Source organism: Acipenser ruthenus, chromosome 11, assembly GCF_902713425.1.
Source record: "Acipenser ruthenus chromosome 11, fAciRut3.2 maternal haplotype, whole genome shotgun sequence".
Taxonomy (NCBI): domain Eukaryota; kingdom Metazoa; phylum Chordata; class Actinopteri; order Acipenseriformes; family Acipenseridae; genus Acipenser; species Acipenser ruthenus.
The window spans coordinates 4,266,418-4,291,018 of record NC_081199.1 but is presented as its reverse complement, the minus strand read 5'-3'; the positions used below and the strand labels follow the sequence as shown (position 1 = coordinate 4,291,018).

The following is a 24,601-nucleotide window of genomic DNA, read 5'->3' as shown; positions in this document are numbered from 1 at the left end:
TACAAATAATAATAATAATAATAATAAATAATAAATAAATAAATAAAACTCATTTATTTGTGCTCATTGAACATTTTCAAATACTTACACAGGAAGTTTGTTTTTGCATTTCAATTTGATGGACTTGCTTCTACCAAACTGTCCAGCCTTTAACTCCAAGTCATAAGAAACATTATGTAGCTCCAAGGCTGGCAATCAGTAAGTGCTCCACAGCAGTATTCAACCTTATCATACCTGTCTATAGGAACTACCCCAACATTCATGGTAATGAGCAATTAACGAGTCAGGTGGGTTATTTGAACCCCGTCCCTCCCTCTCACCCGGCTCAGCATTCTGCGCAGACTCGGTAATCGACCAGCCACTGGTTCTAAAGACTGCATCAAAACCAACAACTTTGGAACTGAGTAGTTCTGAATACGATTGTTGCTTCGGTGTTATTTATATTACTGAAAATAAGCGACGCTGTGGAAGAATGTTACTTTCACCTTCCAGTCCGTCTCCGGCGCGTTGGTTCAGAACTTTAAGAAGGTAAGTAGGAGGCTAGTAACATTTTTGTTTAAGAGTCGGGTAGGTTTAATAAAACTGTAAAGAATAGAGAGCTCATGCACAGGGTACTAGACTTGTGGAACTGGTATGTTTTACTTACGCAGGTAGTGTATTCAGTTTTAAACTGGGTGTTGAACTAACACTGTTTAACGCGATTAATGTTGATTATTATTATTATTATTATTATTATTATTATTATTATTTGTATGTATATTTTAGGTGTCGCTCTTTATGTTGGGTTATTTAGCGTTTATTTAATCGAACATTGTTTTCAGTGTTCTTTTTTGTTTGCTTTGACCTTATAATACGATTGGTGTTAAAACAAAAACGTGTATTCTTAAACGAAGCCACTGCTTGCATTTGCTCTTTTTCATGAATATAAATTATACAATACATGGTAATACTTTAAAATACATGCATGTTAAATAACTAGTGTTGCATACAGTTTGCATACAGGACTCTCAAACAATAAGCAACCCAGTAATGGTATTAGACAGGGCTCAGATTACCTAACTGTGTACATCGTGCAGATAGAGGGGTGGTTGATGCTACAGATTTATGAGGAATCAATAAACAGCCTGTTTTTTTTTTCATTTCTGGAATGTGGCATGGCTAGGTTTTTATGGATTATATTTCTTGTTTTGGTTTTCCACACTTGAGCATTTGAGCTGACACTAAGCATTATTAAGTCACCCGTGGCTCAACCCTTTAATGGTTAAGATGCTCACTTAGGGCCTGCAAGATTGCCAGTGTTCACCCAGCTGTTATATTGGTTGGGTATTAAATGCCCTATTTTTGGATCCACTTGTCTTGCAGCCACAGTTTCACTGTACATACTGAAGAGTTTGCTTAAACATGCATGCAATTGGTACTACCTAAGCTACTATGGTTAAAATGTCAGGGGTGAATTCTGTGTCATTTACAATAAATGAGAAGCTGCATTGTTGTCTCTGTTGTCTTTGCTCCCAGAAATAAATCCACTGAGCAGAGTTCTAAATTGTCGCTGTCCGTCTGCACTGAGCTCCTGAGGAAATCCCGGGAAGCACTGGCATCCGGGAGGACTCTTCGGGAGGAGTTCCGGCTCTCCCAGTTGGAGGCGCTGGTGCGTATGCTGGTGGAGAATGAGGATGAGTTTGTGGACGTGCTGCACAAAGACCTGCACAAGGTAAGCACGGGGCGGGGACCAGCTTGTTTGATTCTCACCTGAGCACAGCTTAGACATGTTTCATTTCTCATCGTTGCTTGTGAGGTGCTGCGCTTCGGGGGTAACCTGGACTGGCTCCAGCTCTGCACCAGCACCCCAGCATGGGGTTTGCAATACTGTAATACTACCGTCCCATAAATTAGAGCTTCTAGCTGACAGCTTAAACTACAATGTTATGATGCTTACACTTGCCAGATGCACGAAGCTGCATAATCTCGGGACACATTTGTGCAATGAAAAAGAAAAAAACTAACATTCAGAAGTAATTAACCTCTGCATTGTTAAAACCGTGCTCTCAGTTTAGAAAGCAATGAAGTTTGCACTCCTTTTAAAATGTTCAAGTAGTAACACAGAGAACACATTAGGTACTGAATGAATTGAGTGGCTGATACTGTTGCTCTAAGGTTTTAGTAAATGGCTAAATCTTTAGTGGCAGTACATGCTGTACTTGTAATTCTATGTGTGTTGGTACTGCATTCACTTGTGTGATCATAGAAATGAACTGTAGATAATCTGTGTGTGTGTGTGTGTGTGTGTGTGTGTGATGACAGCCCCGGTTCGAGACAGTGTTGTCGGAGCTGATCCTGGTGAAGAATGAGGCTCTCTTCGCAGTCAACAACCTCAAGAAGTGGATGAATCCCGAGTACGTGACGCGCAGCCTGGTATGATGAGACCGGGGATCTCAACACTGTCGGGTCTATTACAGGACTAAAGAAACCCCTCGCTCCCACACAGAAACAAAGTACACATAGTAACAGGAGGCACCATCTTCTTATTCATGTCTCTCCAGTTATTCACCCTGTTCTGCACATTTGTGTTCTATACAGTCACACTTTTGCATTGCGCATTACTCTTCAGAGCTTTGCCTAAACTACAGGAGATTTTCCTGATGTAACTGGGTTAGAAATTGGTCTCTTGCACTGTAAGCACATGATCAAAAGTAAAGCCCAATCCGCGGCTTCACAACAAAGAAGTCAGTTGTGTCCTGTATTCACTGGGAGATTTGCATTTCGTTTCAGCACTGTGGGATTCATTGATCCAGAACCTTGTCTTGTTAGAATTGATGACTGTGTACATAACTTATAATCGTATGGATACAACAAAGAATGTTCATTTTTCTTCATTCTTAATAGCCTCCCAAGTGTTTTATTTCATGTCAGAAAAACACTTTGCTCTGTGATGCTAATTAAAGCGATTGTTCACTGTAATGAGCGATCTTCAACTCCTATTAGAATTCAGAAAGTGAGATGAAGTCTATGGAGGACTCCAGTCTAAAACACATTTGTACCACTGAATATTTGTTCTGCTTTCTCAAGAGCAGCAAGTGGAGAGGGGGTTTGTATTTGGATTAGATGGAAGGGATTTTAAAGGTCGTCTTGTCTTGTGTGTGACAGGTGACCTCACTGGATGAGTGCTTTGTGGTGAGTGAGCCCCTGGGAGTGGTGTTGATCATTGGCTCTTGGAGTTCCCCTGTCCAGCTGAACCTTGTCCCTTTGGTAGGGGCTGTGGCTGCAGGTAACCCTTCTAAACTCATGCAAAATTGAGCGACTTCACCCATAACATGCCTATTATTATTATTTATTTCTTAGCAGATGCCCTTTTCCAGGACGACTTACAATTGTTACAAGATATCACATTATTTTTTACATAAAATTACCCATTTATACAGTTGGGTTTTTACTGGAACAATCTAGGTAAAGTACCTTGCTCAAGGGTACAGCAGCAGTATCCCCTACCGGGGACTGAACCCACGACCCTCCGGTCAAGAGTCCAAAGCCCTAACCACTACTCCACACTGCTGCCTAAATGCATACAAGATCTGCTACTGACTCTTACTAGCAGCGTTTCATTTTATTTTAGCCTGGCAACCTGGTTTGGCTTGTGGAATGCAATGCACAATAAAACAGTTGTTCTTCTGTAGTCTGATGTTTTTCTTAACTATTTGCAGGTAACTGCGTGATCTTGAAACCGTCCGAGATTAGCTCACACACAACCGAGCTGCTTGAGAGACTCATCCCGTCCTACCTCGACACTGTGAGCATCCAATAAGCTAAAACATTCATTATATCGTGAAGATTAATACTCTGTTAATTTGATCTAAAGTATAATTCAGTGTTGCTGTCGGGTATCTGATTGGCTTGTAAAACATTGTGGAATATTAAGGTTCCCCTCAAACATCTAAGTATAGTATCATTTACTGACCACTCCTTTCTCTAATCAAGGGGGTTCACAGAATCCTATAGGTTGCATTCCAAACAGGACTGCATATGTTCTAGCTGTGCTTATGTGTCTCCCTCCTGGTCTCCACAGGAATGCTATCATGTGATCAGTGGAGGCCCCAGTGATCTCACAGACTTGCTGGAACTCAAATTTGACCACATCTTCTACACAGGTATTACACACAGCCTCAGGTATTAAGAAAACAACATGCTTTTCATGAACAGAAACCGACCGGCTTTAATTCTGAGGTTGAAACTATAAGGGCAGCAGTGTGGAGTAATGGTTAGGGCTCTGGACTCTTGACCGGAGGGTTGTGGGTTCAATCCCCAGTGGGGGACACTGCTGCTGTACCCTTGAGCAAGGTACTTTACCTAGATTGCTCCAGTAAAAAAAAAAAAAACCCAACTGTATAAATGGGTAATTGTATGTAAAAAAAATAATAATGTGATATCTGTATAATGTGAAATAATGTATAATGTAACAATTGTAAGTCGCCCTGGATAAGGGCGTCTGCTAAGAAATAAATAATAATAATAATAATAATAATAAGAAACTTACTGTAGTAGTCTAACGTTTCTACAAACTCTTGCCCTTGTTGATCTGAAGAGCTCTGGGATTGGTTTGGTTTGCAGGCAGCCGTGCGACTGGTCAGCAGGTGATGCAGGCTGCGGCTCGCTCGCTGACCCCAGTCACCCTGGTTCTGGGTGGGAAGAACCCGTGCTACGTGGACCGGGAGTGTGACGTGGGCATTGCTGCACAGCGCATCGCATGGGCGCGCTTCCACAATGCCGGGCAGAGCGACGTGGCTCCTGACTTTGTGCTGTGCCACGCCGATGTGCAGGCCCGTCTGATCCTGGCACTGCGCTCCTGCCTGCTGCAGTTCTACGGCCCTGAGCCACGCCATTCCGCCAGCTTCGGGCGCCTGGTCAACGCAGAGCTCTTCACCCACGTCCGAGACCTGCTGCTGGCCAGCGGGAAAGTGGCTGTAGGTGGCGAGATGGATGAGGCAGAGAAATACATTGGTGAGCAGCTCTTCCTTACTCCTCTGCTGCTTTTCCAGCATGGTGAATTTGTCTTAAGATTGCTGTGGTCTTCTTGGGTGGCACCAACAGGTGGTCTGTTGAAGTAATTTCAGTGTCGCTTTTTTATACAAACACCCACACACATTTTCTGAAGACATCCAAGTTAAATAAATTGGTCCTCCTTGAAATTTTACTGGATTATGATGCATACCGGGAAAATAAATAACGACTTAATAATGAGGATGTGTCTCCTGCTTGGAGGTCAGTGTTGCCCCAGTTTATCAAGTTCAGCGCTTGGAGCTTTCCTGGTGTTTTGTTCAAAGCCCCCACGGTGCTGACAGACGTCCTGGAGTCAGACCCAGCCATGCAGCAGGAGATTCGGGGGCCAGTTCTACCGATCATGACCGTCTACAGCGCGGACGAGGCCATCAACTACATCCGGAGGAAGGAGAAGCCCTTGTGTCTGTACGTCTTCTCCAGCGACAGAAAGGTAGTCCTGACACTCATGTTAGGCTAGAGCAGGGGTCGGAACAAACTTATAATCTGCCTCAATAGCTTTTTCAAGTTTGTGAGCTGCAGTTACTGTTGCATAGTGGAGCAAACAAGAGGATTTATACACTTTTACTTTAGTACCAGTTACCAAACCTTCTGAAACAGGGGTGTCCAATCACGGTCCTGTAGGGCCATTCCACTCCAGGTACAATGATGTAATTAAATACTTGTCTGGATGGAGGTTTAATTGGTTCAATTAAACAATTTAGAACCGGGTTGGAACAAAGGAGTGGAAAGGGGCAACTTTGGCCACCCCTGATTTAAACAAATCATAACCAAACTTTCAGTAGATGACAAAATGCTGTTATCAGAGAATGTGCTGCTGTTTAAGTGAAGTTTCTGGATGTTTTGAAGTCTCCTTGCCAGTGTCTTGTGGTTTCCTGCAGGTTATCTCGAATATGATGACGTGCACTTCCAGTGGAAGCTTCTGTGCCAATGACAGCGTCCTGCAGAGCATGATGGTTATGCTGCCTTTCGGGGGAGTTGGTAAACGGGAGACTTTTCATATGTCCTTGCAAGTTTTTCAGCTTCTTGGGGATCACTTTGATTTCGATCAGATAGTATGTTTATTACTGTCACTTTAAATGAACCCAGCTGCAACATCTCTCTGCATTCCTCTCTGTCCATTTTAATGTTGGAAACCTGTGTAAACCTGTGTTCTCCACACTTTCAGTTTTTTTCTTTTTTTTTGTAAATCCTTTCCGTTTTCAAATTTCTGCTTTTGATCGGATCTCACCCTCTGCCCTGAAGGCGTGTGGGGGGGACGGGGGGGGGGACCACCTAGTTGAAACATTTGTCATTGAATTGAATCTGTTTCCTCACCCTCTGCCCCGCTCGTTGTTTCACACAGGAGCCAGTGGGATGGGCTCGTACCACGGGCGCTGCAGCTTCAACACCTTCTCGCACAGGAAGTCGTGCGTCCTGCGGAACACCCGTGTGGAGTGCGTCACGTACCTGCGCTACCCCCCCTACGAGGACCGCAGCCTGTCCCTCATGATGTGGGCAAGCTCTCTGTCTCGCAGGAGCCAAGCCTGGTGCCAGATACTGTGAAGCAGAGGGCCTGTTCTCAGACGAGCATTTCATAAGACAAGCATCCTGTCATTTGGAGTGCGAGGCTCATCTGGCTAAACCTGTAGGAAGGCTCTCCTGGTTGGGTTTGTTTCAAAGATGGTTACAAGGGTATCGGGACACGTTCTGTGGTTCTGAACCCTATTATTTCAGTATAATTATTTATAGGCTGAATGAATTTTCAGTGTTAAAGCATGTGTTGTTACCCACTAGGTATGTATAGAAAGATGGATAGATTGTGGCAAGGGAAATAGATAATTCCACGGGGGTGGGGAGATTGTACGTAGAATTAAAAAATGTTCTGATGTATTGGTTTTTCGATTTGTAAGGCGTGATGTGAACTTGAGCATGTAGCAACAGATGGAATACCAGAAACAATGTATAGTTGTAATACATTAATGAATAACCTTGCAATTAAAAATCATTATCAGATTTTTTTCTTGAATAGGTTTTGTATAGATTAATCTATATTGCATGTTATCATTTTTTAAAAAAGTATACAAATAAATTAAAGATTATTTTTGCCTTGCTTTGAATTGTATTTATTGGGAAATGTACAGTATTATATATTACAAAACATTTAAAAAAATCACCAACACAGAGTGATCCATGATATATATGTTATTTACAAATCTAATTCAGCTGTGCAGTTATATCAGCTGCCAGAGAGCCATATATTCCAAACAATGTGGTGTGGGGATAAGGCTGAGGTCTCCAGAGGACAGGCTCACCACACACTGCTGCTCCTTGCAGGGGGGCTGAAGCACGGCTCATCCACTGGTCTTACCAGCCTGCTGCTTTCATTCCTCCACCGTTCTTCTGTAAACCTTCTCTTCCTTTCCCTCTTTCATAGCTGCAAACCTGGCCAGTGTGAACAAGTAGTCGCTAAGCCTGCAGGTATTGAAAGGTAAGTTGTATATGAAGAAGACTGTGGGTCCTACTACAGAGCAGTATACACCTGCCCAGGAAGTTTGCAATAGAAGGGAGAAGTAATTCAAGAGTAAGCAGTTTCAAAGTTGTGTGTTTTTTTGTTTTTTTTATAAAACAGGCAAGACAAATGATCTAATGAAGTAAGAGCCTGTGTTATTTAATAATTGGGGACTTTGGATGACGTTTCCTGTGCATAGATGGAACTGGTGCTGTTTCTAAAAGACAACCTACCTGTTAAGATATTTAGCAACACTAGGATCAGCTTCTCCTGCTCGTACGATCGGAGCCACACTGGAAAGAAACAAAAACGCCACTTTAGTTACTGATGAAACGTAATAAAAATAATTGGAAGACCTAGCAGACATATCAGTAATTGCCACATATATTAGTCTATATGGCTGATATCTGCATTTACACTGCGTTGAATAGCTCCACAGACCAGGTTTAAATCCTTTTAATATCTGTTATCTTGATCTGGACACAGACGCGCTCTGACTCACCTGCGCTCCGCTCTCCGACAGACTGCTCTGGCCAGGTGTAGGGTAGCACTGCTCTTCCCTCCTGACTGTGGAAGAGATGCAGAACAAGGTGCAGTTATACAGTTACCACCTCCCAAAAGCATGCAATCACACTGCCTCACCATGGTGCATTTAAAATGGACTGCATCAACAAACTGCCCCTTGTATAGGAAATGAGTACTTACAGGTAGGATGAAATTGGTCAGGGCTGGCAGCTGATCTGTGTATTTATCGATCCAATGTTCCAAATCTGAGACGGGCTTCTCACTAAACCTTGTTTTTTCTGCAAACACAGTAGCCAGAAAGAGCCTTTAAAATAGATCAGTGGCTGCATTTCAAGAGCAATCTAAACTTGTATCTAGGAGTTGATTCTTTCCTCTGTTAATAGTGTGTGTGTATCAATAATCGGTCACAAATTTGTAATTTAATTTTTAGAAATTTGTGTGAACTCTATGGAGTTTGAGAAGTTATCCTGCCACAACTTAAAAAAACAAAAAACATATATGCATTATAAAATAGATGCATAGATTAAAGAAACTCAGCATGGTACAGTTGTGCACCTGGTGACTGAAGGGGATATATACAGAATTTTAAAATAAGAATGTGCTACTTTGTGTAGCAGACAAACAATTTTTGGATGATAGTTACTTATGTGGCTGTCTCTTGCTGAAGAAACTGGGGTAGCAATGTTCGATCCAACATCCTGCAGCACACTCTGGATCTGCGAAATAACAGAAAGTGTTTTCTATGAAATCTCAGTTTAGTTTCATTTTGAGATCAAACAAACTATGGTCAGAAATGTTGCCATCCAGACGCTGACCTTGTCAAGCTCCCCCACAAAAGTGTGACCCTGCTCAGCGCAGAACTCTCTCGCCAGCCTGAGAAAGAGAAAAGCGTGCATTTGGCATAAAAGGACAAAAATAAATAAACTTGTCGATGTCATCTGCATGTGCTACAGCTTTCCTAGAATGTTTGTTGCCCACGATTTCTCGGTTGCAGTCTGGGATACGTATGGTCCCACTATTTTAGAGCAAACTAGGCCTTATACACTGCACAGGAAAACATGTTCTATGTCACCTGGCTTCATCATTTGCATGACACTGCTGTGCCATGTTCCTGCATTATTTCCTGGATGACTCTAGACTGGTGTCTGCCCAACACCCTGTAATATATGACAGGTCATGCCTGTATAAATAATTACCCAATGGCTGACGTCAGTTCATCTGCAGTTCCTAAAGCTTCAAACACCTGATCTTCCTTTGGTCTTCGCTCCCCGGTGAAAGTGCTAGAGAACCCTTGGAAACAGAAGAAAAAACCCAGTGATGATATAACTGCACAGACGATATGGTTGGGTAGTGTTTTTGAATCTGTGATGATATAACTGCACAGATGATATGGTTGGGTAGTGTTTTTGATATATATATATATATATTATAATATATATATATATATATATTATAATATATATAGGTATCGTGTTTATCAAGGTTTTATTGGCATGTGAAATGTTAGTTTTCCTGAAACTCATGTGCTTGTTACAATTTGATAACGTTAATATATATTTTTAGTTTGTTTCCTTTTACAAAGCATATGTGAAGCGCATTCAGAGTAAATACTATACTAGTGCCAATTCTATAGCAAAACAACGAATACAAACAAACCTTTATCTCCTGTCCTTGTGTAAATCTTGGGACTTGCATTGGCTCGTCCAGGTTTATCGGAAGACCTAGAAATTGAGCACAAAACGAAATGCTTACACAATGACGTTGTGTCTTCCAGTATGAACACAGTAATAGCAGGTTTTCATAATTCCCATCACATCTCCTGACAAACGTGTTGTGTAACAAAACGCGCTCAGTCAAACTTAAAAGTGCTGCACAGACAGTATTTGCGAGCGGGCACCACCTCATTGCATTTCATTACCAATGCTCGTAGTATTTCTGCACTGACAAATCCACACTGCAAGAAGACTCCTATTGCATAGCCGTTTAGCCATTCCAGGTTGTATCGTGCTTGATTAGCCCCCGCCTATAGTATAGGTAACATGTTCTGGTGTGTCTTATTAAACTCCGAGTAAAACAGGACTTGATCAAGCTGTTATGCAATGTGAGTCTTATTTCTATCCCTGGACTGCTTGTTGGTAGTTTACTGCATTGACAGTAAATTCAGCCTTTAAATAAACACCCAATTTATAATATATAGCTCACCCTTCGTCCTTTACACTTAAACCGCGGTTCCACGAAACACACAGCGCCTTCTCGGCTGTGTAAGTTAAAAGGACACCTCGGAGGGGTAGCCGTCTCAAAATAAAGCCAGCCATTCATTAATTTAGCTGAATATGTTAAAACTGTAGCGCCTTGACTGAAAAAAAAACACCACCACCAATCACGTGTCCTTGTTCCTGTCGTGCTTGACCTCTCTCGCCTGCCGTACTCGAGGAGGGACGGTCTATCGGCTCATCATCACACGACCAATGGCACCAGCACTAACTCTAACATCTAATTGGCCCCGGAGCACTCCGCTAAACTTAGTCTGTAATCCGATTGGTTCAGGTGCACGCCGTTGTACATTTCAGTGTGTGTTTGCAATGGTCGTTAGTTCTCTGCATTGAGTAACAATGCAAAGTCAGAGCTGATTTGCTGTTTTCTTGCGCCTGTCCATTCCAGCAGTGACAGCGTGTGTCTGTGCCTGTGCATTCATTTCTGGAAGCAGCAGAGACTGGAGTATTTGATTGCCGAAAGGTACGTTTAAATATGTTTAAAATGTGCATGTGTATGTTAATTTTATATGGAAAACGTGCAGCACCTATTAACACCTAGACTGCATTTATTTAGACCAGGTCTGAGTCAAGAATGACGTCAAAGGCATTAACCAGCTCCGTTCGAGTGGTGACGCGTGCTGTTATAAGTATCTTGTATTCATATGGCACTGCTGTGTGTTTTGTTGTTTCAGAGGGTCGGTTCTGCAATGCTCGCCAGGGAATGCATCGTATCCGCACCTGGAAAAGTTATTCTTCACGGTGAACATGCAGTGGTGCATGGAAAGGTACAAAAAATAAATCCAGTTTTCACGAATTAACTATTGGAGAAGTCGCAGAATCACTTCTGCAGCACTCAAGGTGTTGTCCAGTGCTTCAGGTGTGTGGGCTGGTATAAGTGTACGTGTACAGTTATTGGGAGATAGCTGTTAGCTTGGTAAACAACACACCTTTAAAAAAAAGGAAAGAACATCATTACAGAACATGGCTTTTCCGCAGGATCTTAGACAACGCATTCCCAGGCCATTGGCTAGGGCTCTATGACAGTGACTCTACTGTCACTGGACTGTGGTCAGAAGTCAGGACAAAATGATAACAGAATAAGCAAACATCACACCCCCTCCTGACAATGTCCTAGCTAGCTGGAATGAAACAACAATGTTCCAGTGCAATGGCATAGCTCAGTTCTGTAAGTAACTCACTAGTTGTAACTCATGTCTGTGTTACAGGTGGCGTTGGCTGTAAGCTTAAACTTGCGGACGTACCTCAGAATCCAGCCTGGCGCTGCAGGGAGAGTGTCCATCAACATGCCCAACATAGACATCTTCCTGAGCTGGGACGTGACCTCCCTGCACGCCCTGCTTCCTGCCAGCAGGGGTGAGTCGAGTGCGGGGTCGGCACAAACATCATTTCAAGACTCAGTATTTAAACCCCCCCGTATGGTCTTCATATAACTGTCAGGTTTGCCCTTGTTTGTGTAGCTGGTTTGCAGAATGCTGTGGAGCCAGACGCAGCAGTGGTGCTGAAGCTGCGCGAGTATGCAGGTCTCGGGGATGGACTGGCAGACACACGCAGCCTGGCAGTCCTCGCCTTCCTCTACATATACCTCTCCGTGTTTGCAGAATCCAGGTACTGCTCAATCTGGGTTCATAGGGGACAGGTATTCAAATATCGAATGGATTCGGTGGCAAAAATTGACCATGTACAGCTATGGCCAAAAGTTTTGCATCCCCTTGAATTTTAGGATTCAAGTAAACTACAAAATGATATCGCACAAGTCTACCAGCAGCCACAATAGTAGTACAGTAGTATTTCATGTTAGATTTTGAAATGTCACATTTTTCAATTTGTGTTTTTATATGGAAAACTATAAAGCGGTATGTAACTCAATATGTTAATGTAACATTATTCAGCAGGTTTCATGCGACTTATGAAGCAAAATGAGGTCATTCTATAGGGTGAGCTGTACATACTGTAATCATTCATAGAACAGAATTTGTAAACTCCCCGTGTTAAAAAGATAGCATGAAAATGGTCTCTCTGTTCCATAACTAAGACTTTTTGTTTGTGTTCTCTTCTGTTGTAGAGAGCTGCCCAGCTTGACCATGGCTGTGTGGTCTGAGCTGCCCACTGGGGCTGGTCTTGGCTCAAGCGCTGCTTTCTCTGTCTGCCTCTCCGCTGCTCTGCTGGCCTCTAGAGGTGCTATCGCCTGCCCGGCTGTAGAAGCAGCGCAGACTGCAAGGTAATCTTTATTCAGCAAAGTCAGGACACTTCACACACTGAGGAGGGCATAAGCAAACAGCAGGGCTCACACCTGAGGGTCCTGCTGGCATGAGAAAGGGTGCATACTCTGTTTATTAATGGAAAAACGCAACACTAGAACAATGTCAAGTCATCTCGGTAATGGAAAGGGGGGACCGCAGCACAAGATACCCCTTTTTAATCCTGTTGGATGCAGGTGGAGTGACGAGGATTTGGAGCTGATTAACAAGTGGGCGTTCCAGGGAGAAAAAATCATCCACGGCAATCCATCGGGGGTGGACAACGCAGTGGGCACCTGGGGTGAGGTCTGCGGAAACTGTTACCTGGCATGATTTAAATATTTCACTGATAGGCAATTACATTGATGCCACGCTGTAATTATTCCCCACATTGCATATCTAGTTATTGTTAATGAATAGTCATTTATGCCATGTGAAATCAGGCGTTACCAAATTTCTCTGTAAGTAGTTACTTCATTTGATATGTGTTGGGTTCTCAAACCAGCTCGTTTTGTTTATTCCTTGTAGGTGGAGCTTTACGATACCACTCAGGGAAGATCAAGCCATTAAGCAGGTTAGAAATGCCACGCTGTTCCCTTATGCACATGTCTTATTCGTCATGTCATTTCACATGCAAGGAGAGAGCAACACAATCATGGCTGCTGTATTGATCTGAAAGAAATCATCCGGTTCTTACAGGAGTGTGACTTCTCTGCACCTGTACTGCGCTTGCATTTATTTATACCCTGATTGGAAGCTGCCACAACTACAAAAAGATCAAACAAATTCAATTTTCCTCTGAGAATTCCTGATCAGATCTTAACATTCCAAACTCTTCCCCGAGGTTCTAATGGAGCAGCGCCTGTGTGTGCACAGAAATATGCATTTATTTGCATTCCATAGACTGAGGGGAGGTGTATCTCTTTTTCCATTATTGGAACGATACAAGGAATCAATGTCATTTTTTATTTCAAATGAATACAATAAAACAGAATGAAAAATGACATACGATGAATGTTTCTGTTTGCAGTACTCCTATGTTAAGAATTCTACTCACAAACACTCGAGTTCCCCGGAGTACCAAGGTTCTAGTGGCAGGAGTGAGAGACAAATTAACCAAGGTTTGTGTCCTAATTCTACTCTGCTGTTTCTGACCCTTTTCATTTCAATTGCATTGGCTATCCTAGGGGCCCCATACCCTGCTAGCATGAATAAAACACACAACAGTAAATAAACTCCATGCTCAGCTTGTGTAGCAAAGCTTTGCCTCCTGTGAGCAATTTGAACCGGATTGGTGATAGCAAAATAAAACCAGCATGTTAGAAAAATCAGGTCTCAGATGGAAATGAAGTGAGATGACACTGAAGTACCAATTCACACGAAAGATCAGAGCAGTTCTGCCGCAGAATCCCAGGAGTTTTAACAGCGCTGTAACTCCAATGTACCTGTCCTAATGGTTCTTTGTTCATTTAATTAGGCACAAAGCAAGGTGCCTCATTTCAGCATTAACCTTTGGCAATGACAAATTCGCAATTTTCAAAGAGAATATTGCACTGTGAGGTAATTGCAGATGATCTGGCATTTTTCCCATGAACCCACTTAAAGGGAACATGTTGCCAGTGGAAGGTTCTTCTGTCCCTGAGAGAGCCAGTGGTAATCTGCATGCCTGCCGCTTCAGTAATGGGTTCTGGCATCGCATTGTAAAATACAACAGCAGAGTCGAAGTTAATGCAAAGTGTATCCTTCCTTCTCCACTTGCATTTTATCAGCAATTTGCTAAAACCACTGCATCTCCATAATCAATAACACTACGGCAACATTTCTGGCTCTGACTGTAGAAAGCAACAGTTGTTTTTGATTTCTGTGGCTGAACTGGTATGTGAAGAAAAAAAAATAATAATAAAAGATGTTAGCAATAATTTTTATTTTTTTATTTAATCATTTGAAAAGAAATTGCTAACTACTAGAATGGTCATGTTAATATCTGACCACCAGATGGTGCTCTACGCTGCCTAATGACTCAAAAGAAGCCTGAAAGCTCTGGGCCTTGAAGTGTTGGAAACAGTCCCAAGAATAATTGTTATTCATTGAATTTGTCTTTTAAATCCTTTAGTTTCCTGCTATAATGAATCCAGTGCTGGACTCAATAGACGCCATTTCCTGCGAGTGTGAGCGAACTCTGATGGAGATGGCGAGAGGACCTGAAATCCAACACTACCGAGTATTAGAGGTGAGGCTCGTAACCAACACCGTTCTAGTGTAATTACTTGGCATAAAAGGCATCGTCCTGTCATCGCTGACATGGACCACCAATAACTGTCTTCCATAAGAGTGCATGGATTGCTGGAAAACAAGATCAAGTCGCATCCTGCCAAAAATGTAGGAGCCATACACAATGAAAACTGTAGAACTGCTTCAGTACATTTGAATAAAGGTGTGTTCTTTACGTCTGCTTACTCCCTTTCATCTAAACACAGCAGTAATGTGATGAGTTCTTCACAGTGTCAGCCTTGTTTGCCATGCTAGTTGTGTTAAGGGTTGGGTCAATTCCTGTTTTCCAATTTCAACTCCTTTGTAAAATCAGTTCCCAATTTCAATTCCCTTTTAATCAGTTCCAACACATCACTGATCAAAATTGCAATTGGCAGTGTTATGTTAAAACGAGCTTCTCACAGTGGCAACACATTATTTAAATTGAAGTCACAGTTAGTTAATTCAATTGGCTTCAAATGAAAGCAGTTGAATAACCACAACAATGATTACGTCTCTAAAATATCACTTCCAATTCCTTCGAAGGGATTGTTTTTCAAAAGGAACTGGAATTGAAAAACAGCAAATTGCCCCTGCCCCTGGTTGTGTAACATTGACAGATCTGTTTCCCTTGTGCATTGCACTGTGCTGTAAGCGGTGCTGATGTGTAGAGGCCGTGTCTCAGAGCTGTTCTGTTTTCTGTGTCAGGAGCTCATTGACATTAACCAGCACCACCTGAATGTGATGGGCGTGGGGCACCCCTCCCTGGACAGGCTGTGCCAGGTCAGCCTGGCACACGGGCTGCACAGCAAGCTGACTGGGGCCGGGGGAGGAGGCTGTGGCATCACTCTGCTCACACCAGGTACTGCCAGCCTGCATTCTCCAGAGGGCCGAGGGCAGAGGGCCGAGGGCAGAGGGCAGAGGGCAGAGGGGAGGGGTCAAAAGACTACAGTAAACAGGGCAGTGATGTCAGCAGGAGGCTAGAACTCAAATATAATGTGTAGTAGACTCTGATATTTATGTGCTAAAGCTTATCTGAAATTTCTTTGTATGAAATAGTTTGTGTCGGAGAATTCAAAAACAAGAAACAGCTCTATATCCATATCCACGAGGCTACTCGTACATCACTAGAAGTACTTAGTAGAGAAGAAATGTTTTATCAATTACTTTCCTTTTAAATAGTTTGCTTCAGATAGAAATGACCTTAAAATATGCTGTATTTAATTCTGCATGTATACAATAGTTTAATATATCGTAAAAAATAAGTCTTGGTTGCTGTGCAAGATCAGAGCATCCTCTGATGGAGTGAATATCGTAGTGTATTGCACAGCACCCTATATGAAATGATATAATGAATGTAATGCAGATGTACTGAATGCCCGAGAGGTTGCTATTTAGAAAAGTGATCAATAAGGGTGGATTCAGTATCGTAAAAAAAGACATCACAGAATCAACCCACAGATTACAACTACATTCTAAATTATTATATCCCACTGCTGAACAGTCATTGCAGGAATTTGGAAAATGGAGCTTGGTAATTATTCTCATTTTTGTAATGGTATTTTATTTTCTCAGAAGCCTGGATAAATCTTGCGCACATCAAAACGCTATCGCTCCCACCTCTCAACAAGCACCTTCTCTCGTTAGACCCGCACCGCAGGGTTCATGTCTCTGCAGTTCTCAAATTGCTTTACTTCTGCAGCCACTCATTTGCAGCGTGCCGGGGCCTCTTGCTTGCTCGCTAATGTGAGATTCTTTAGCAGCCTCTTATATTGTGCCCATTACATTGCACCCTGTTGTGTGCCCTTGGAGTCTGATGAGGGTGATTTACGCATTCCTCCTTTTCATTACCTATCCTGCCATTACCTTCGTGCCTCGTTGCTTCACATTATGCTCTGCAGTGTTGTGAATCCGCCTCTGTTAATGCATTTCTAATGTCCTCTTATGTTTCTGAAGTGCCAAAATTGTATCTGGCGTGTGGCTTTCCACCTTCCGCAGGGCATGCCCAGATTCTGAAAGGAACGTCAGCCTGCTGTTAACCTGTTAGAGCCTACACAGTCCTTTTTTTGTACATTATTAGAAAGGTCACCTGTGCTTGACATCAGGGGTATAAATATTTTTTTATTTTTTTATTTTTTTCAGACACTGACAGCTCAGTAGTTGAAAGATCGATACAGGAACTGAAAGACTGTGGCTATGACTGCTGGGAAACTAGTATTGGTGCACCTGGTGTTCTGCATCACTCTCCATCCTCCCTGACGGAAGACGTGTTAAAGATTTTAAACAGTTACTAAGGGGATGTCTGCAACACAACGTTCGTTTTATGCTGTCGACTTTCTCAGCCTGTGAGACGCTCTCGCTGCAGGATATCAATGGATCCTCCACCTACACGCATGGTGTTAGACGAGTGCTTCAGACTGCTCCCACCACATATAAACAACCAAACTGATGTTTCTTTGCAAAAATCAGAACACAAGCTGTGTTTATGTCATTTGGTGCATTACATTTAGAGTTGGCTTTTGCAGTTAACAAAATTAAGTCATCATAACAGTATAGTTAAAGAGAATAACTTTGAAATAACAGGTGAAAATGCTCCAAAGAAAACTACAAAGTAGCCTGTCCTCAATTAACGGGTTCCAGGTGAAGTGCCCCATATGGCTTTAAAATTAGATTCTGCCTATTTAAGAACTTTTATTTTCTATTGCGCTTGAAAAAACATTTTGTAAGTAGTCACGACCACACAAGCAGTTGTGAGCTTGGCAGCTCCATGCCACTTCTCAGGTGAGCTTTAACTTTCCTAACACAGCCAAACATTCCTTCATCTGAAGCCTGTTCACATGAGTGCAGCACGCACACTGGAGATTACCCTGCGATTTCAGGAGCAGCACGAGCAAGTCTGAACAGTCTGACTTCATCCTCAGCAAAGGCCTGCTGACAAATGTTATTGTTTTTGATGCTTCCTGTTCAAATTCAATGACTTGCCCAGAGCTCCGTACAATTTAGCCTGAAGCCCTTTAATGATTTCCTGTGCTATTAGATAATTGGAGCAATGAATACAGGGCCATGCGCACCATGCTGTTTGTGTGCTTCTGCGTTTACGCAAGTAATACTTTGTATTGTATTTCTGTTATTTAATGACAAATGTGCAAGACCTTGCTTGACACACAGTAATATGCAACATCAGCAAAACAAAAAATAATCATAATTGAGAGTGTTTTATATTTTAATTTATAGGTTTTTTTTTTTTTTTTTTTTTTGGAACTCAAAATGTTTGTCTCTTGAACTATATTTAATCTTGGTGCCTTTTCCACAGAATGTGGTTCCGTACAGTAAATGTTGATTCTCAAGTCTAATGGGTTAGATTCTCTGCATTACTTTTCATTGCCACAAGGGGGCAGTAAAGACTTGTATTAAGTTCACAGGGGTATATACATAATTGATAAATCAACAATCCTCTCCACGGCTTATATTTGGTCTACAGTATACAACCCATGTATTTGAATTGGAAAGTGTTATTTTAAATTGGTAAATTATGAAAATAAATGAGATTTAGATTCTCTAAAGCAGTAGGTCCTGGAAAGAAAGTTTTGTTAAAACGTATTAAAAAAGGTACACTTCGAACTTCAAGGAGCTTTTGTTACAGAATGTTTCAACAAATTAAACCTCAGCATGTTTTTTAATCAGTCAAATGGGAGCAGTGTGTAGCTGGCAACGTCCAGAGGTAGTTCATTACAAAAGGGGATTCAGAAATAAATCTCTTTATTCTTTTTATACAGAGAGCTGGTAAAGTTAGTTATGATTCAATACAATTATTATTATTATTATTATTTATTCTTAGCAGACGCCCTTCTCCAGAGCGACTTACAATCGCAAGCAAATACAAATGCATTCAAGTGTTACAATACAAGTCATACAATAAGAGCAAGAAATACAATAATTTTTTCAAGTGTGACAAACCACAATTCAATAATACAGCAGATAATAGTGAAAGTTACATCAGGATATGATTAAATAGTGATAGTTACATCAGGATATGATTAAGTACAAAATACTACAGGTTAAACACTTGGCAGATTACAATTATTATTATTATTATTATTATTATTATTTATTTCTTAGCAGACGCCCTTATCCAGGGCGACTTACAATTGTTACAAGATATCACATTATACATTATTTCACATTATACAGATATCACATTATTTTACATACAATTACCCATTTATACAGTTGGGTTTTACTGGAGCAATCTAGGTAAAGTACCTTGCTCAAGGGTACAACAGCAGTGTCCCCCACTGGGGATTGAACCCACAACCCTCCGGTCCAGAGTCCGGAGCCCTAACCACTACTCCACACTGCTGCCCAGTATTCTGAAGTACAGGATTAAATGCAGCAAAATAGGGGGCAGATAAGAGCAAAATAAAGCATATTTAAAATTTACAATTGCAATGCTTTCCCATTTCTATTCATAAGACTGAAGCTACGATTACATTTCATAATTGCTTAAATAAAACATCACATGATGGTCTTTGGCCGTGTTTAACACAATCAGTATTGCACTGACGTTTTCCCTGCAAGAAGTTGGAGGAAGTACTTTTAAAGTCATTGATTTTAATGGTCAAAAAAGAAGATGAATCATGAAAGAATAACATGCTAAACTGTTCAGATTGACAACGGTACTGACCTCTGGGATTGCTAGGTTGTGGTGGGAATCATGCTTCATTAGACACTGCAGAAGAGTGTATTTGTATCACTCCTCCAATTGGGATGAGACTTGCTGTGGACAGTTCAGCTCTTGAGGGTGTCCTGATCTAGGTCTTATGGGGGAGTTGGTGTAAGTTGCCGACGTGAATTTGTCTCGAATCGCTTTTCTGCTGTACACACTGTGAATGTATGAACTGCTGTATTATTGTCTGACTGATATGCATGTTACTGTAGGTTGATTTTATCAGCCTGTATCCAACTCGGATAAGCCACAGCTAGAACCCCCTCCTGCCTTCCATGAGCCACATATTTTTAGAAGTGTTCTCAGGATAACCACAGATAGGTAGTTGATGCAATCCAAGGTGATTTCATGGTTCTGTAAAAGTTTTTTTTTAAAAAAAACAGCTACTGCTTGATCAAACTGATGATCACTGCTTTAGGAGTGAGTGAATTATTTATGACCCGATACAGTACAATATAAATGTGTATGTGTCCGTAAAAGAAAGACCTGTTAGTTTAGTGTTTTTAAATCGTTTCCCGTGCACGTGAGCATAGGAAGCAAGAAATGTGTTTTAAACAACTGAACTTTTCTTCTTTGAAAATAAAAAGCTGTGTCATAACTGTGTCTTTAAAACCCAGCGCTGTCTGAAATTTCAAAAGAGAAGCTTGAGAGTTACAATCCCTTTCATGTGGATCCTCGGCCCCGCATTTCTAAAGGTCAGACTGTTTTTTTTTTCTTCTTTTAGATCTTTGGCAGATATATGGAGAAGTGTTTCCTCAAGCCTGTAATAATTTATCCCGCTTGTCGTACAGTCCCAATTAATCCCTGATCTGATCAGTGTTTGGGATTAAAAATATCCAGATACTGAATTGAATCAGTTGAATGTTTTGATTGTTTTTTTTTTTTTTTTAACTCCCCCTGTTTAAAGCCCAGGCGTATCTGATTATCTTTTAAAGGTCAGGGTCTCGGATTTGAGGATGTCAGGAAGATAGAGTGATACAGCCTGAAGTCTTTTTTTGTGTTAATAATGGACGTCCTATATGTCATCCCTCCCCAACACGCAGCCTGGTGCTTCAGCGCACTCTTCTTTATGTCAGGACTGCCCCTGTTGGAACTCTGCTTCAGCGCTCCTAACCCCTGCTGGAATTTAATTACCACTGCGCTTTTCTATTTAAATGGCAGACGAGAGGGGAGGGAGGGGGGGGACAAGAATGAGACAGCAGCGTGAGGCTCATTTGAAGCTTTCTTTCCCCTGCGAGGCACAGATGGTATTTTTTTTTTATCAATGTCAGCTCTCGCTTCTTTCTGCTCTGATGAATAGATTCTAAAGAGGCCCTGACATTATTTGAGATAACAGAGGGAGCAAGAAAAAGGGGTCAAGGATGGAGGGAGAATGTCAGCCACACGGAGATAAAAGCAAAACTAGAGAGACAAAAAACCATACTAAAAATGGGATGATTTAATCGATTTTGCACATCCTTGTTTGCATACAAGCTCACACTCAACTGTTTAAAAAAAAAAAGAAATCTAGCGGTCAGTATAAAAAGAATGGTTGTAACAAGAGAACACTATATGAAGAGCCTGTTGAAATGGATTTGCTGTCTAGAGCCACTTGCTGTGCAGAAGGGCAGGAGAGCCACAGGTTGATTAAGAATAACTTTTGCTGCCGGATTCTGAAGCGCTGGGGGAAGCAACCCTTCTCCGATTTTCTATAAGAGCTGACAGTCAAAGTAGCCAACCTTGTAGAAACACTACAAGAAAATGATTTGGGGCATTTTTTGATAGGAAGTCTTTGTCAGTGTCGAGGAGTGTGTTCCTATACCTTCGGGTGGCTGGCTCTGTCTCTGAATGTGTGGTGCTGGTCTGCACGTAGAGCCCGCTGACCGACCCCCAGATGTGAATTTAACTTATCTTACTGTGCTCTGAATTTCTGTGGGAGTTTATACTGGTGAGGTGCATCCCGTTCCACTCTCTGAGAGAGGGCTTAGGGCTTCCCTCCCCCTTTCTTCAGCAGCATTGCTGTCGACAGGAGCAGCTACCTCATTTTATCCAGCAGCAGTGCTGTGAGCCACCAGTGGAGGACACGGAGCAGCATTAGCTATCCAAGGCCCTGGGGGCTGATCCGACTAGCTGTCCAGTAAGGGGAACTCCTGCATGGCCCCAGAGACTTTATTGCTTTTCTTTCTGGGTTTATTTTCCAGTTGATCAGTGTGTTCTCGGCTCTCCCAGCTGGTGCGTTGATCTGGGCACTGTTTACTGGTTTACGATAAGCCTTGGCTTGCAACACTGGTGTCGTGGGACTGAGTGGGTGATACGCTGCTGTGAAGGAGAATAGTGCCCCCTGTTGGTGACAAGAAGGCATGAAGGATATAAGCTCAATAACTACTTGTTCAAACAGACCTCATCCTTTTCTTCAATGGATAAAAGACGTGTGTATGAAAAGTCTCCACCTTCATGTGATAACGGTGCCAGGTAAACATACACAGTCTCTCAACTCTCTAAAACAGTCACAAACTGGAGTATAGGCAGACCTGTACTATATCTGCTGTAGAAAATATATAGCTACATTATAACTGCAAGCTAATACATACAGCAGTCTGTGTCTTGGGCACTGTAAGGCTGTATCTGTTGAGCTCTTCATGTGAGTGAGAGATCGACAAATCTCAGCTGTTATCAAAGACCTGTACCAGAAGAGACCGGGTCAGTGTAACATATTAACTCCTCTCTTATTTATTTGACACCTGTGTTGTTTCACTGAATAAATGGTAACCTGTATTCATAATCCCCCATTGTGCTCCGCACTGGTTGCTGCTAGAGTATGATCACTGAACCTCACACACCATGCTGGGGTTCTGGTAACTGGAGTGGGTCCAGATCATCTCTTAACCCCAACAGCACAGCGACTGCACACACACGCACGCACGCACACACACACTGTTAAATGGACTGGGGCCATATCCTCTTCTGGCTGGATTTAAACCAGTGATGTCACGGCCCTGAGGTACAGTCTGCGTTCCTGGAAGCCACGTGATTCATCTGTCAAGTAAAGTCACTGAAGGAAACAGCAGCTCGTGTCCCTGACAGCTGCTTTACTTTATTTCTTGCCTGTATTTATTTATTTTTAAACTTGATTCAATGAAATCTCTCGGGTTCCAACTGGAACTGCCTGGCATGTGCTGTAAGTGACAGAGGGATTAGTGTGTGTCTTGTATGAAACACGTTCTTCTCTAATCTACAATACACTCGGGAACAAATGGAAGATTACTTCGATTTTTGGGTTTTATTTTTAAAATAATGCAGTGTATGTATACATAAGCACCGGACTGTGAGGAAAAACAGTATTCTGGAACATGTCTGATTAGAGCTCTGCTGTCTCACTCGACATGATTCCTGGAGCTTTCAAGGTACACTGCTACCTCCAGGTGCTCTCGTCTGGGAGTAGCTGTAAAACAACATGTTCTGCTGTTTGTGAAGGACCTATATGTGTGGTTAGATATATCAACCGAGCCACTGCTATATCGCCTTCAAATTCATGTAACAATCCATCCCACAAGTGCAGTGGTAATAATACCCATTTACTATCAATGCAAAATGACTGGCTGCGACTTTTGTTCTTCATTTTAAAGAACTTGTCTGCCACGCTGCCTGCTAAGACGGGTGTCGCATTGAATGCCTGGATATTTAGTAACTTCTGCATCTGCATTCATCCGTTTCATTGTTTGTTTCGAAGGAAGTATATAATATATTGTTCTTTTTTCCCCCCGTCTGCTTCACATTTCTTCAGAATCCGTGATGCTGGAGCAACAGATTCTGTGCTGTATGAAATCCATCAAGCAGAGACAAAGGCCTTCAAGACAGACTCCTTGACATTGATGCCTTTCGTACAGTCAGTCTCTCTTCTTTCTTTTCTTGTCATTTTTCTCTTTTTGAGAGGACAAGGCTGCATTTTTTCCTCCCTTTCTAAAGGCTGAAAGGGTTGCAAATCTTCAAGGTTAGTTTATATATATATAATATATATATGTGGTTTGACAATAATGCAAAGACAGTTTCAGCGAGCTGCGGCCTGTGAAAGTCACGGAGCCCAGACCCACAGGGTTAGAGTTAGATGTCATCAGCTCATTAGTAATACACAGAAGTGATTATAGGTCCAAACTTCACTGTGCTACTGTCATCTTCAGGTACTCTGGGAGGCCTGTGTGTGTCTTTGTCTTCCAGTGCTAAACATTATAAATATATATGTTAATGGAACTTTGCAGAAATCAACATGCTTTTTTCACGTGTATTGAATCCTGTTTTGGCCCACTTGTGCAATCTTCTCGTTTTTAGGTTATTTTCTCTACCTTTCATCCATATATATTTTTTTAAAACTGTGCCTACATAGGATTCAATTGAATTTAATCAAGTTTAAAAATGGCAAGAAAGAGTGTTAGACTTTTCCTCGTCTCACAGTAAAGCAGGTGCTTTATTATTTGAACAGGGAAGACTCTACACTGGATTTTATCACAAAACAAGACTTAAGGATGTTGCTTCTCCATACAGAAAACAAAATATCTATTGAATAATTTACTAAAGCCTTGGAAATAAGCCATTGTGTACAGTACAGTCCATGATGGTTTCAAGAATAACAGAACGTTGTGGCTGCCTGTTTTTCAGATTCAGGTATTCTCTTTGTAGTTGAAGAAGCTCTAAAGTATTTATTTTCATGTTGTTTTAGCACGGTGCTGATTTGTATAGCCTTGCAATTTAGAGATTTCCTGGAACAATTAGGCAACTAACCAAGGGGTGGATGGATGTGTTCTGGCGAGACAGGAGTCTTTATACCTCCGCATTAGTGGGGGAAGCATCTGTCTAGCTGACAAGAGTTCAATCCAAATCCGTATTACAAGGACGTTTTCGGAAGTCCCATAGCAGCGTTTAATGCATCATAGGGAATTGAGAGCAACATCAGGAGCTAGGCAAGGTATACAAACAGTCATCCTTACTGTGTCTGCAACATCCAGACGTCCCAGTGAAGTCACTTCAGAGCAATGCCCCTTGCAGGCAGAGCCTTCATTCTCAATGCAATCTG

At 41.9% G+C, this 24,601-nt stretch overlaps 3 protein-coding genes across 5 annotated transcripts; 2 read left to right on the top strand and 1 right to left on the bottom strand.

Moving 5' to 3' along the window:
* The first annotated feature begins 310 nt into the window (after positions 1 to 310).
* LOC117427609 (aldehyde dehydrogenase family 3 member B1-like) lies at positions 311 to 7,135 on the top strand. Of its 2 annotated transcripts, none has more exons than XM_034045764.3 (10): positions 311 to 528; positions 1,516 to 1,711; positions 2,302 to 2,412; positions 3,145 to 3,265; positions 3,699 to 3,784; positions 4,061 to 4,142; positions 4,603 to 4,992; positions 5,316 to 5,482; positions 5,931 to 6,030; positions 6,395 to 7,135. In XM_034045764.3, exons 1-10 carry the CDS (start codon positions 473 to 475, stop codon positions 6,592 to 6,594), a joined length of 1,509 nt encoding a protein of 502 aa, XP_033901655.3. In that variant the 5' UTR covers positions 311 to 472; the 3' UTR covers positions 6,595 to 7,135. The 2 variants fall into 2 exon arrangements, with proteins under 2 accessions (XP_033901655.3, XP_058888944.1); XM_059032961.1 differs by having other exon boundaries at positions 5,931 to 6,058.
* On the bottom strand, positions 7,128 to 10,478 carry LOC117426104 (corrinoid adenosyltransferase MMAB-like). Of its 2 annotated transcripts, none has more exons than XM_034043402.3 (9): positions 10,268 to 10,478; positions 9,722 to 9,786; positions 9,262 to 9,355; positions 8,881 to 8,938; positions 8,709 to 8,781; positions 8,246 to 8,343; positions 8,043 to 8,107; positions 7,774 to 7,833; positions 7,128 to 7,503 (listed from the first exon to the last, which is right to left on the bottom strand). In XM_034043402.3, the coding sequence occupies exons 1-9, from the start codon at positions 10,378 to 10,380 to the stop codon at positions 7,413 to 7,415; spliced, it is 717 nt and encodes a 238-aa protein (XP_033899293.2). In that variant the 5' UTR covers positions 10,381 to 10,478; the 3' UTR covers positions 7,128 to 7,412. The 2 variants fall into 2 exon arrangements, with proteins under 2 accessions (XP_033899293.2, XP_033899294.2); XM_034043403.3 differs by having other exon boundaries at positions 7,128 to 7,473.
* Positions 10,479 to 10,631: 153 nt separating this feature from the next.
* LOC131739379 (mevalonate kinase-like) lies at positions 10,632 to 20,152 on the top strand. The gene is made up of 11 exons (XM_059032962.1): positions 10,632 to 10,801; positions 11,013 to 11,105; positions 11,547 to 11,694; positions 11,799 to 11,946; positions 12,404 to 12,559; positions 12,776 to 12,879; positions 13,107 to 13,152; positions 13,609 to 13,699; positions 14,692 to 14,808; positions 15,537 to 15,690; positions 16,971 to 20,152. The coding sequence occupies exons 2-11, from the start codon at positions 11,028 to 11,030 to the stop codon at positions 17,120 to 17,122; spliced, it is 1,194 nt and encodes a 397-aa protein (XP_058888945.1). The 5' UTR covers positions 10,632 to 10,801; positions 11,013 to 11,027; the 3' UTR covers positions 17,123 to 20,152.
* The last annotated feature ends 4,449 nt before the right edge of the window (positions 20,153 to 24,601 follow it).

Bases quoted from the DNA above. Each gene is read 5' to 3' on its own strand.
- LOC131739379 (XM_059032962.1), top strand. From the start codon at position 11,028: ATGCTCGCCAGGGAATGCATCGTATCCGCACCTGGAAAAGTTATTCTT. The intron at 11,106-11,546 runs GTACAAAAAATA...TCTGTGTTACAG, and splicing joins ATGCAGTGGTGCATGGAAAG to GTGGCGTTGGCTGTAAGCTT. The intron at 11,695-11,798 runs GTGAGTCGAGTG...TTGTTTGTGTAG, and splicing joins CCTGCTTCCTGCCAGCAGGG to CTGGTTTGCAGAATGCTGTG.
- LOC117427609 (XM_059032961.1), top strand. From the start codon at position 473: ATGTTACTTTCACCTTCCAGTCCGTCTCCGGCGCGTTGGTTCAGAACT. The intron at 3,266-3,698 runs GTAACCCTTCTA...AACTATTTGCAG, and splicing joins GGTAGGGGCTGTGGCTGCAG to GTAACTGCGTGATCTTGAAA. The intron at 5,483-5,930 runs GTAGTCCTGACA...GGTTTCCTGCAG, and splicing joins TCTTCTCCAGCGACAGAAAG to GTTATCTCGAATATGATGAC.
- LOC117426104 (XM_034043402.3), bottom strand. From the start codon at position 10,380: ATGGCTGGCTTTATTTTGAGACGGCTACCCCTCCGAGGTGTCCTTTTA. The intron at 8,344-8,708 runs GTAACTATCATC...CTGTGTTTGCAG, and splicing joins AGCAAGAGACAGCCACATAA to AAAAAACAAGGTTTAGTGAG. The intron at 7,504-7,773 runs GTAGGTTGTCTT...CAATACCTGCAG, and splicing joins GTTGCTAAATATCTTAACAG to GCTTAGCGACTACTTGTTCA.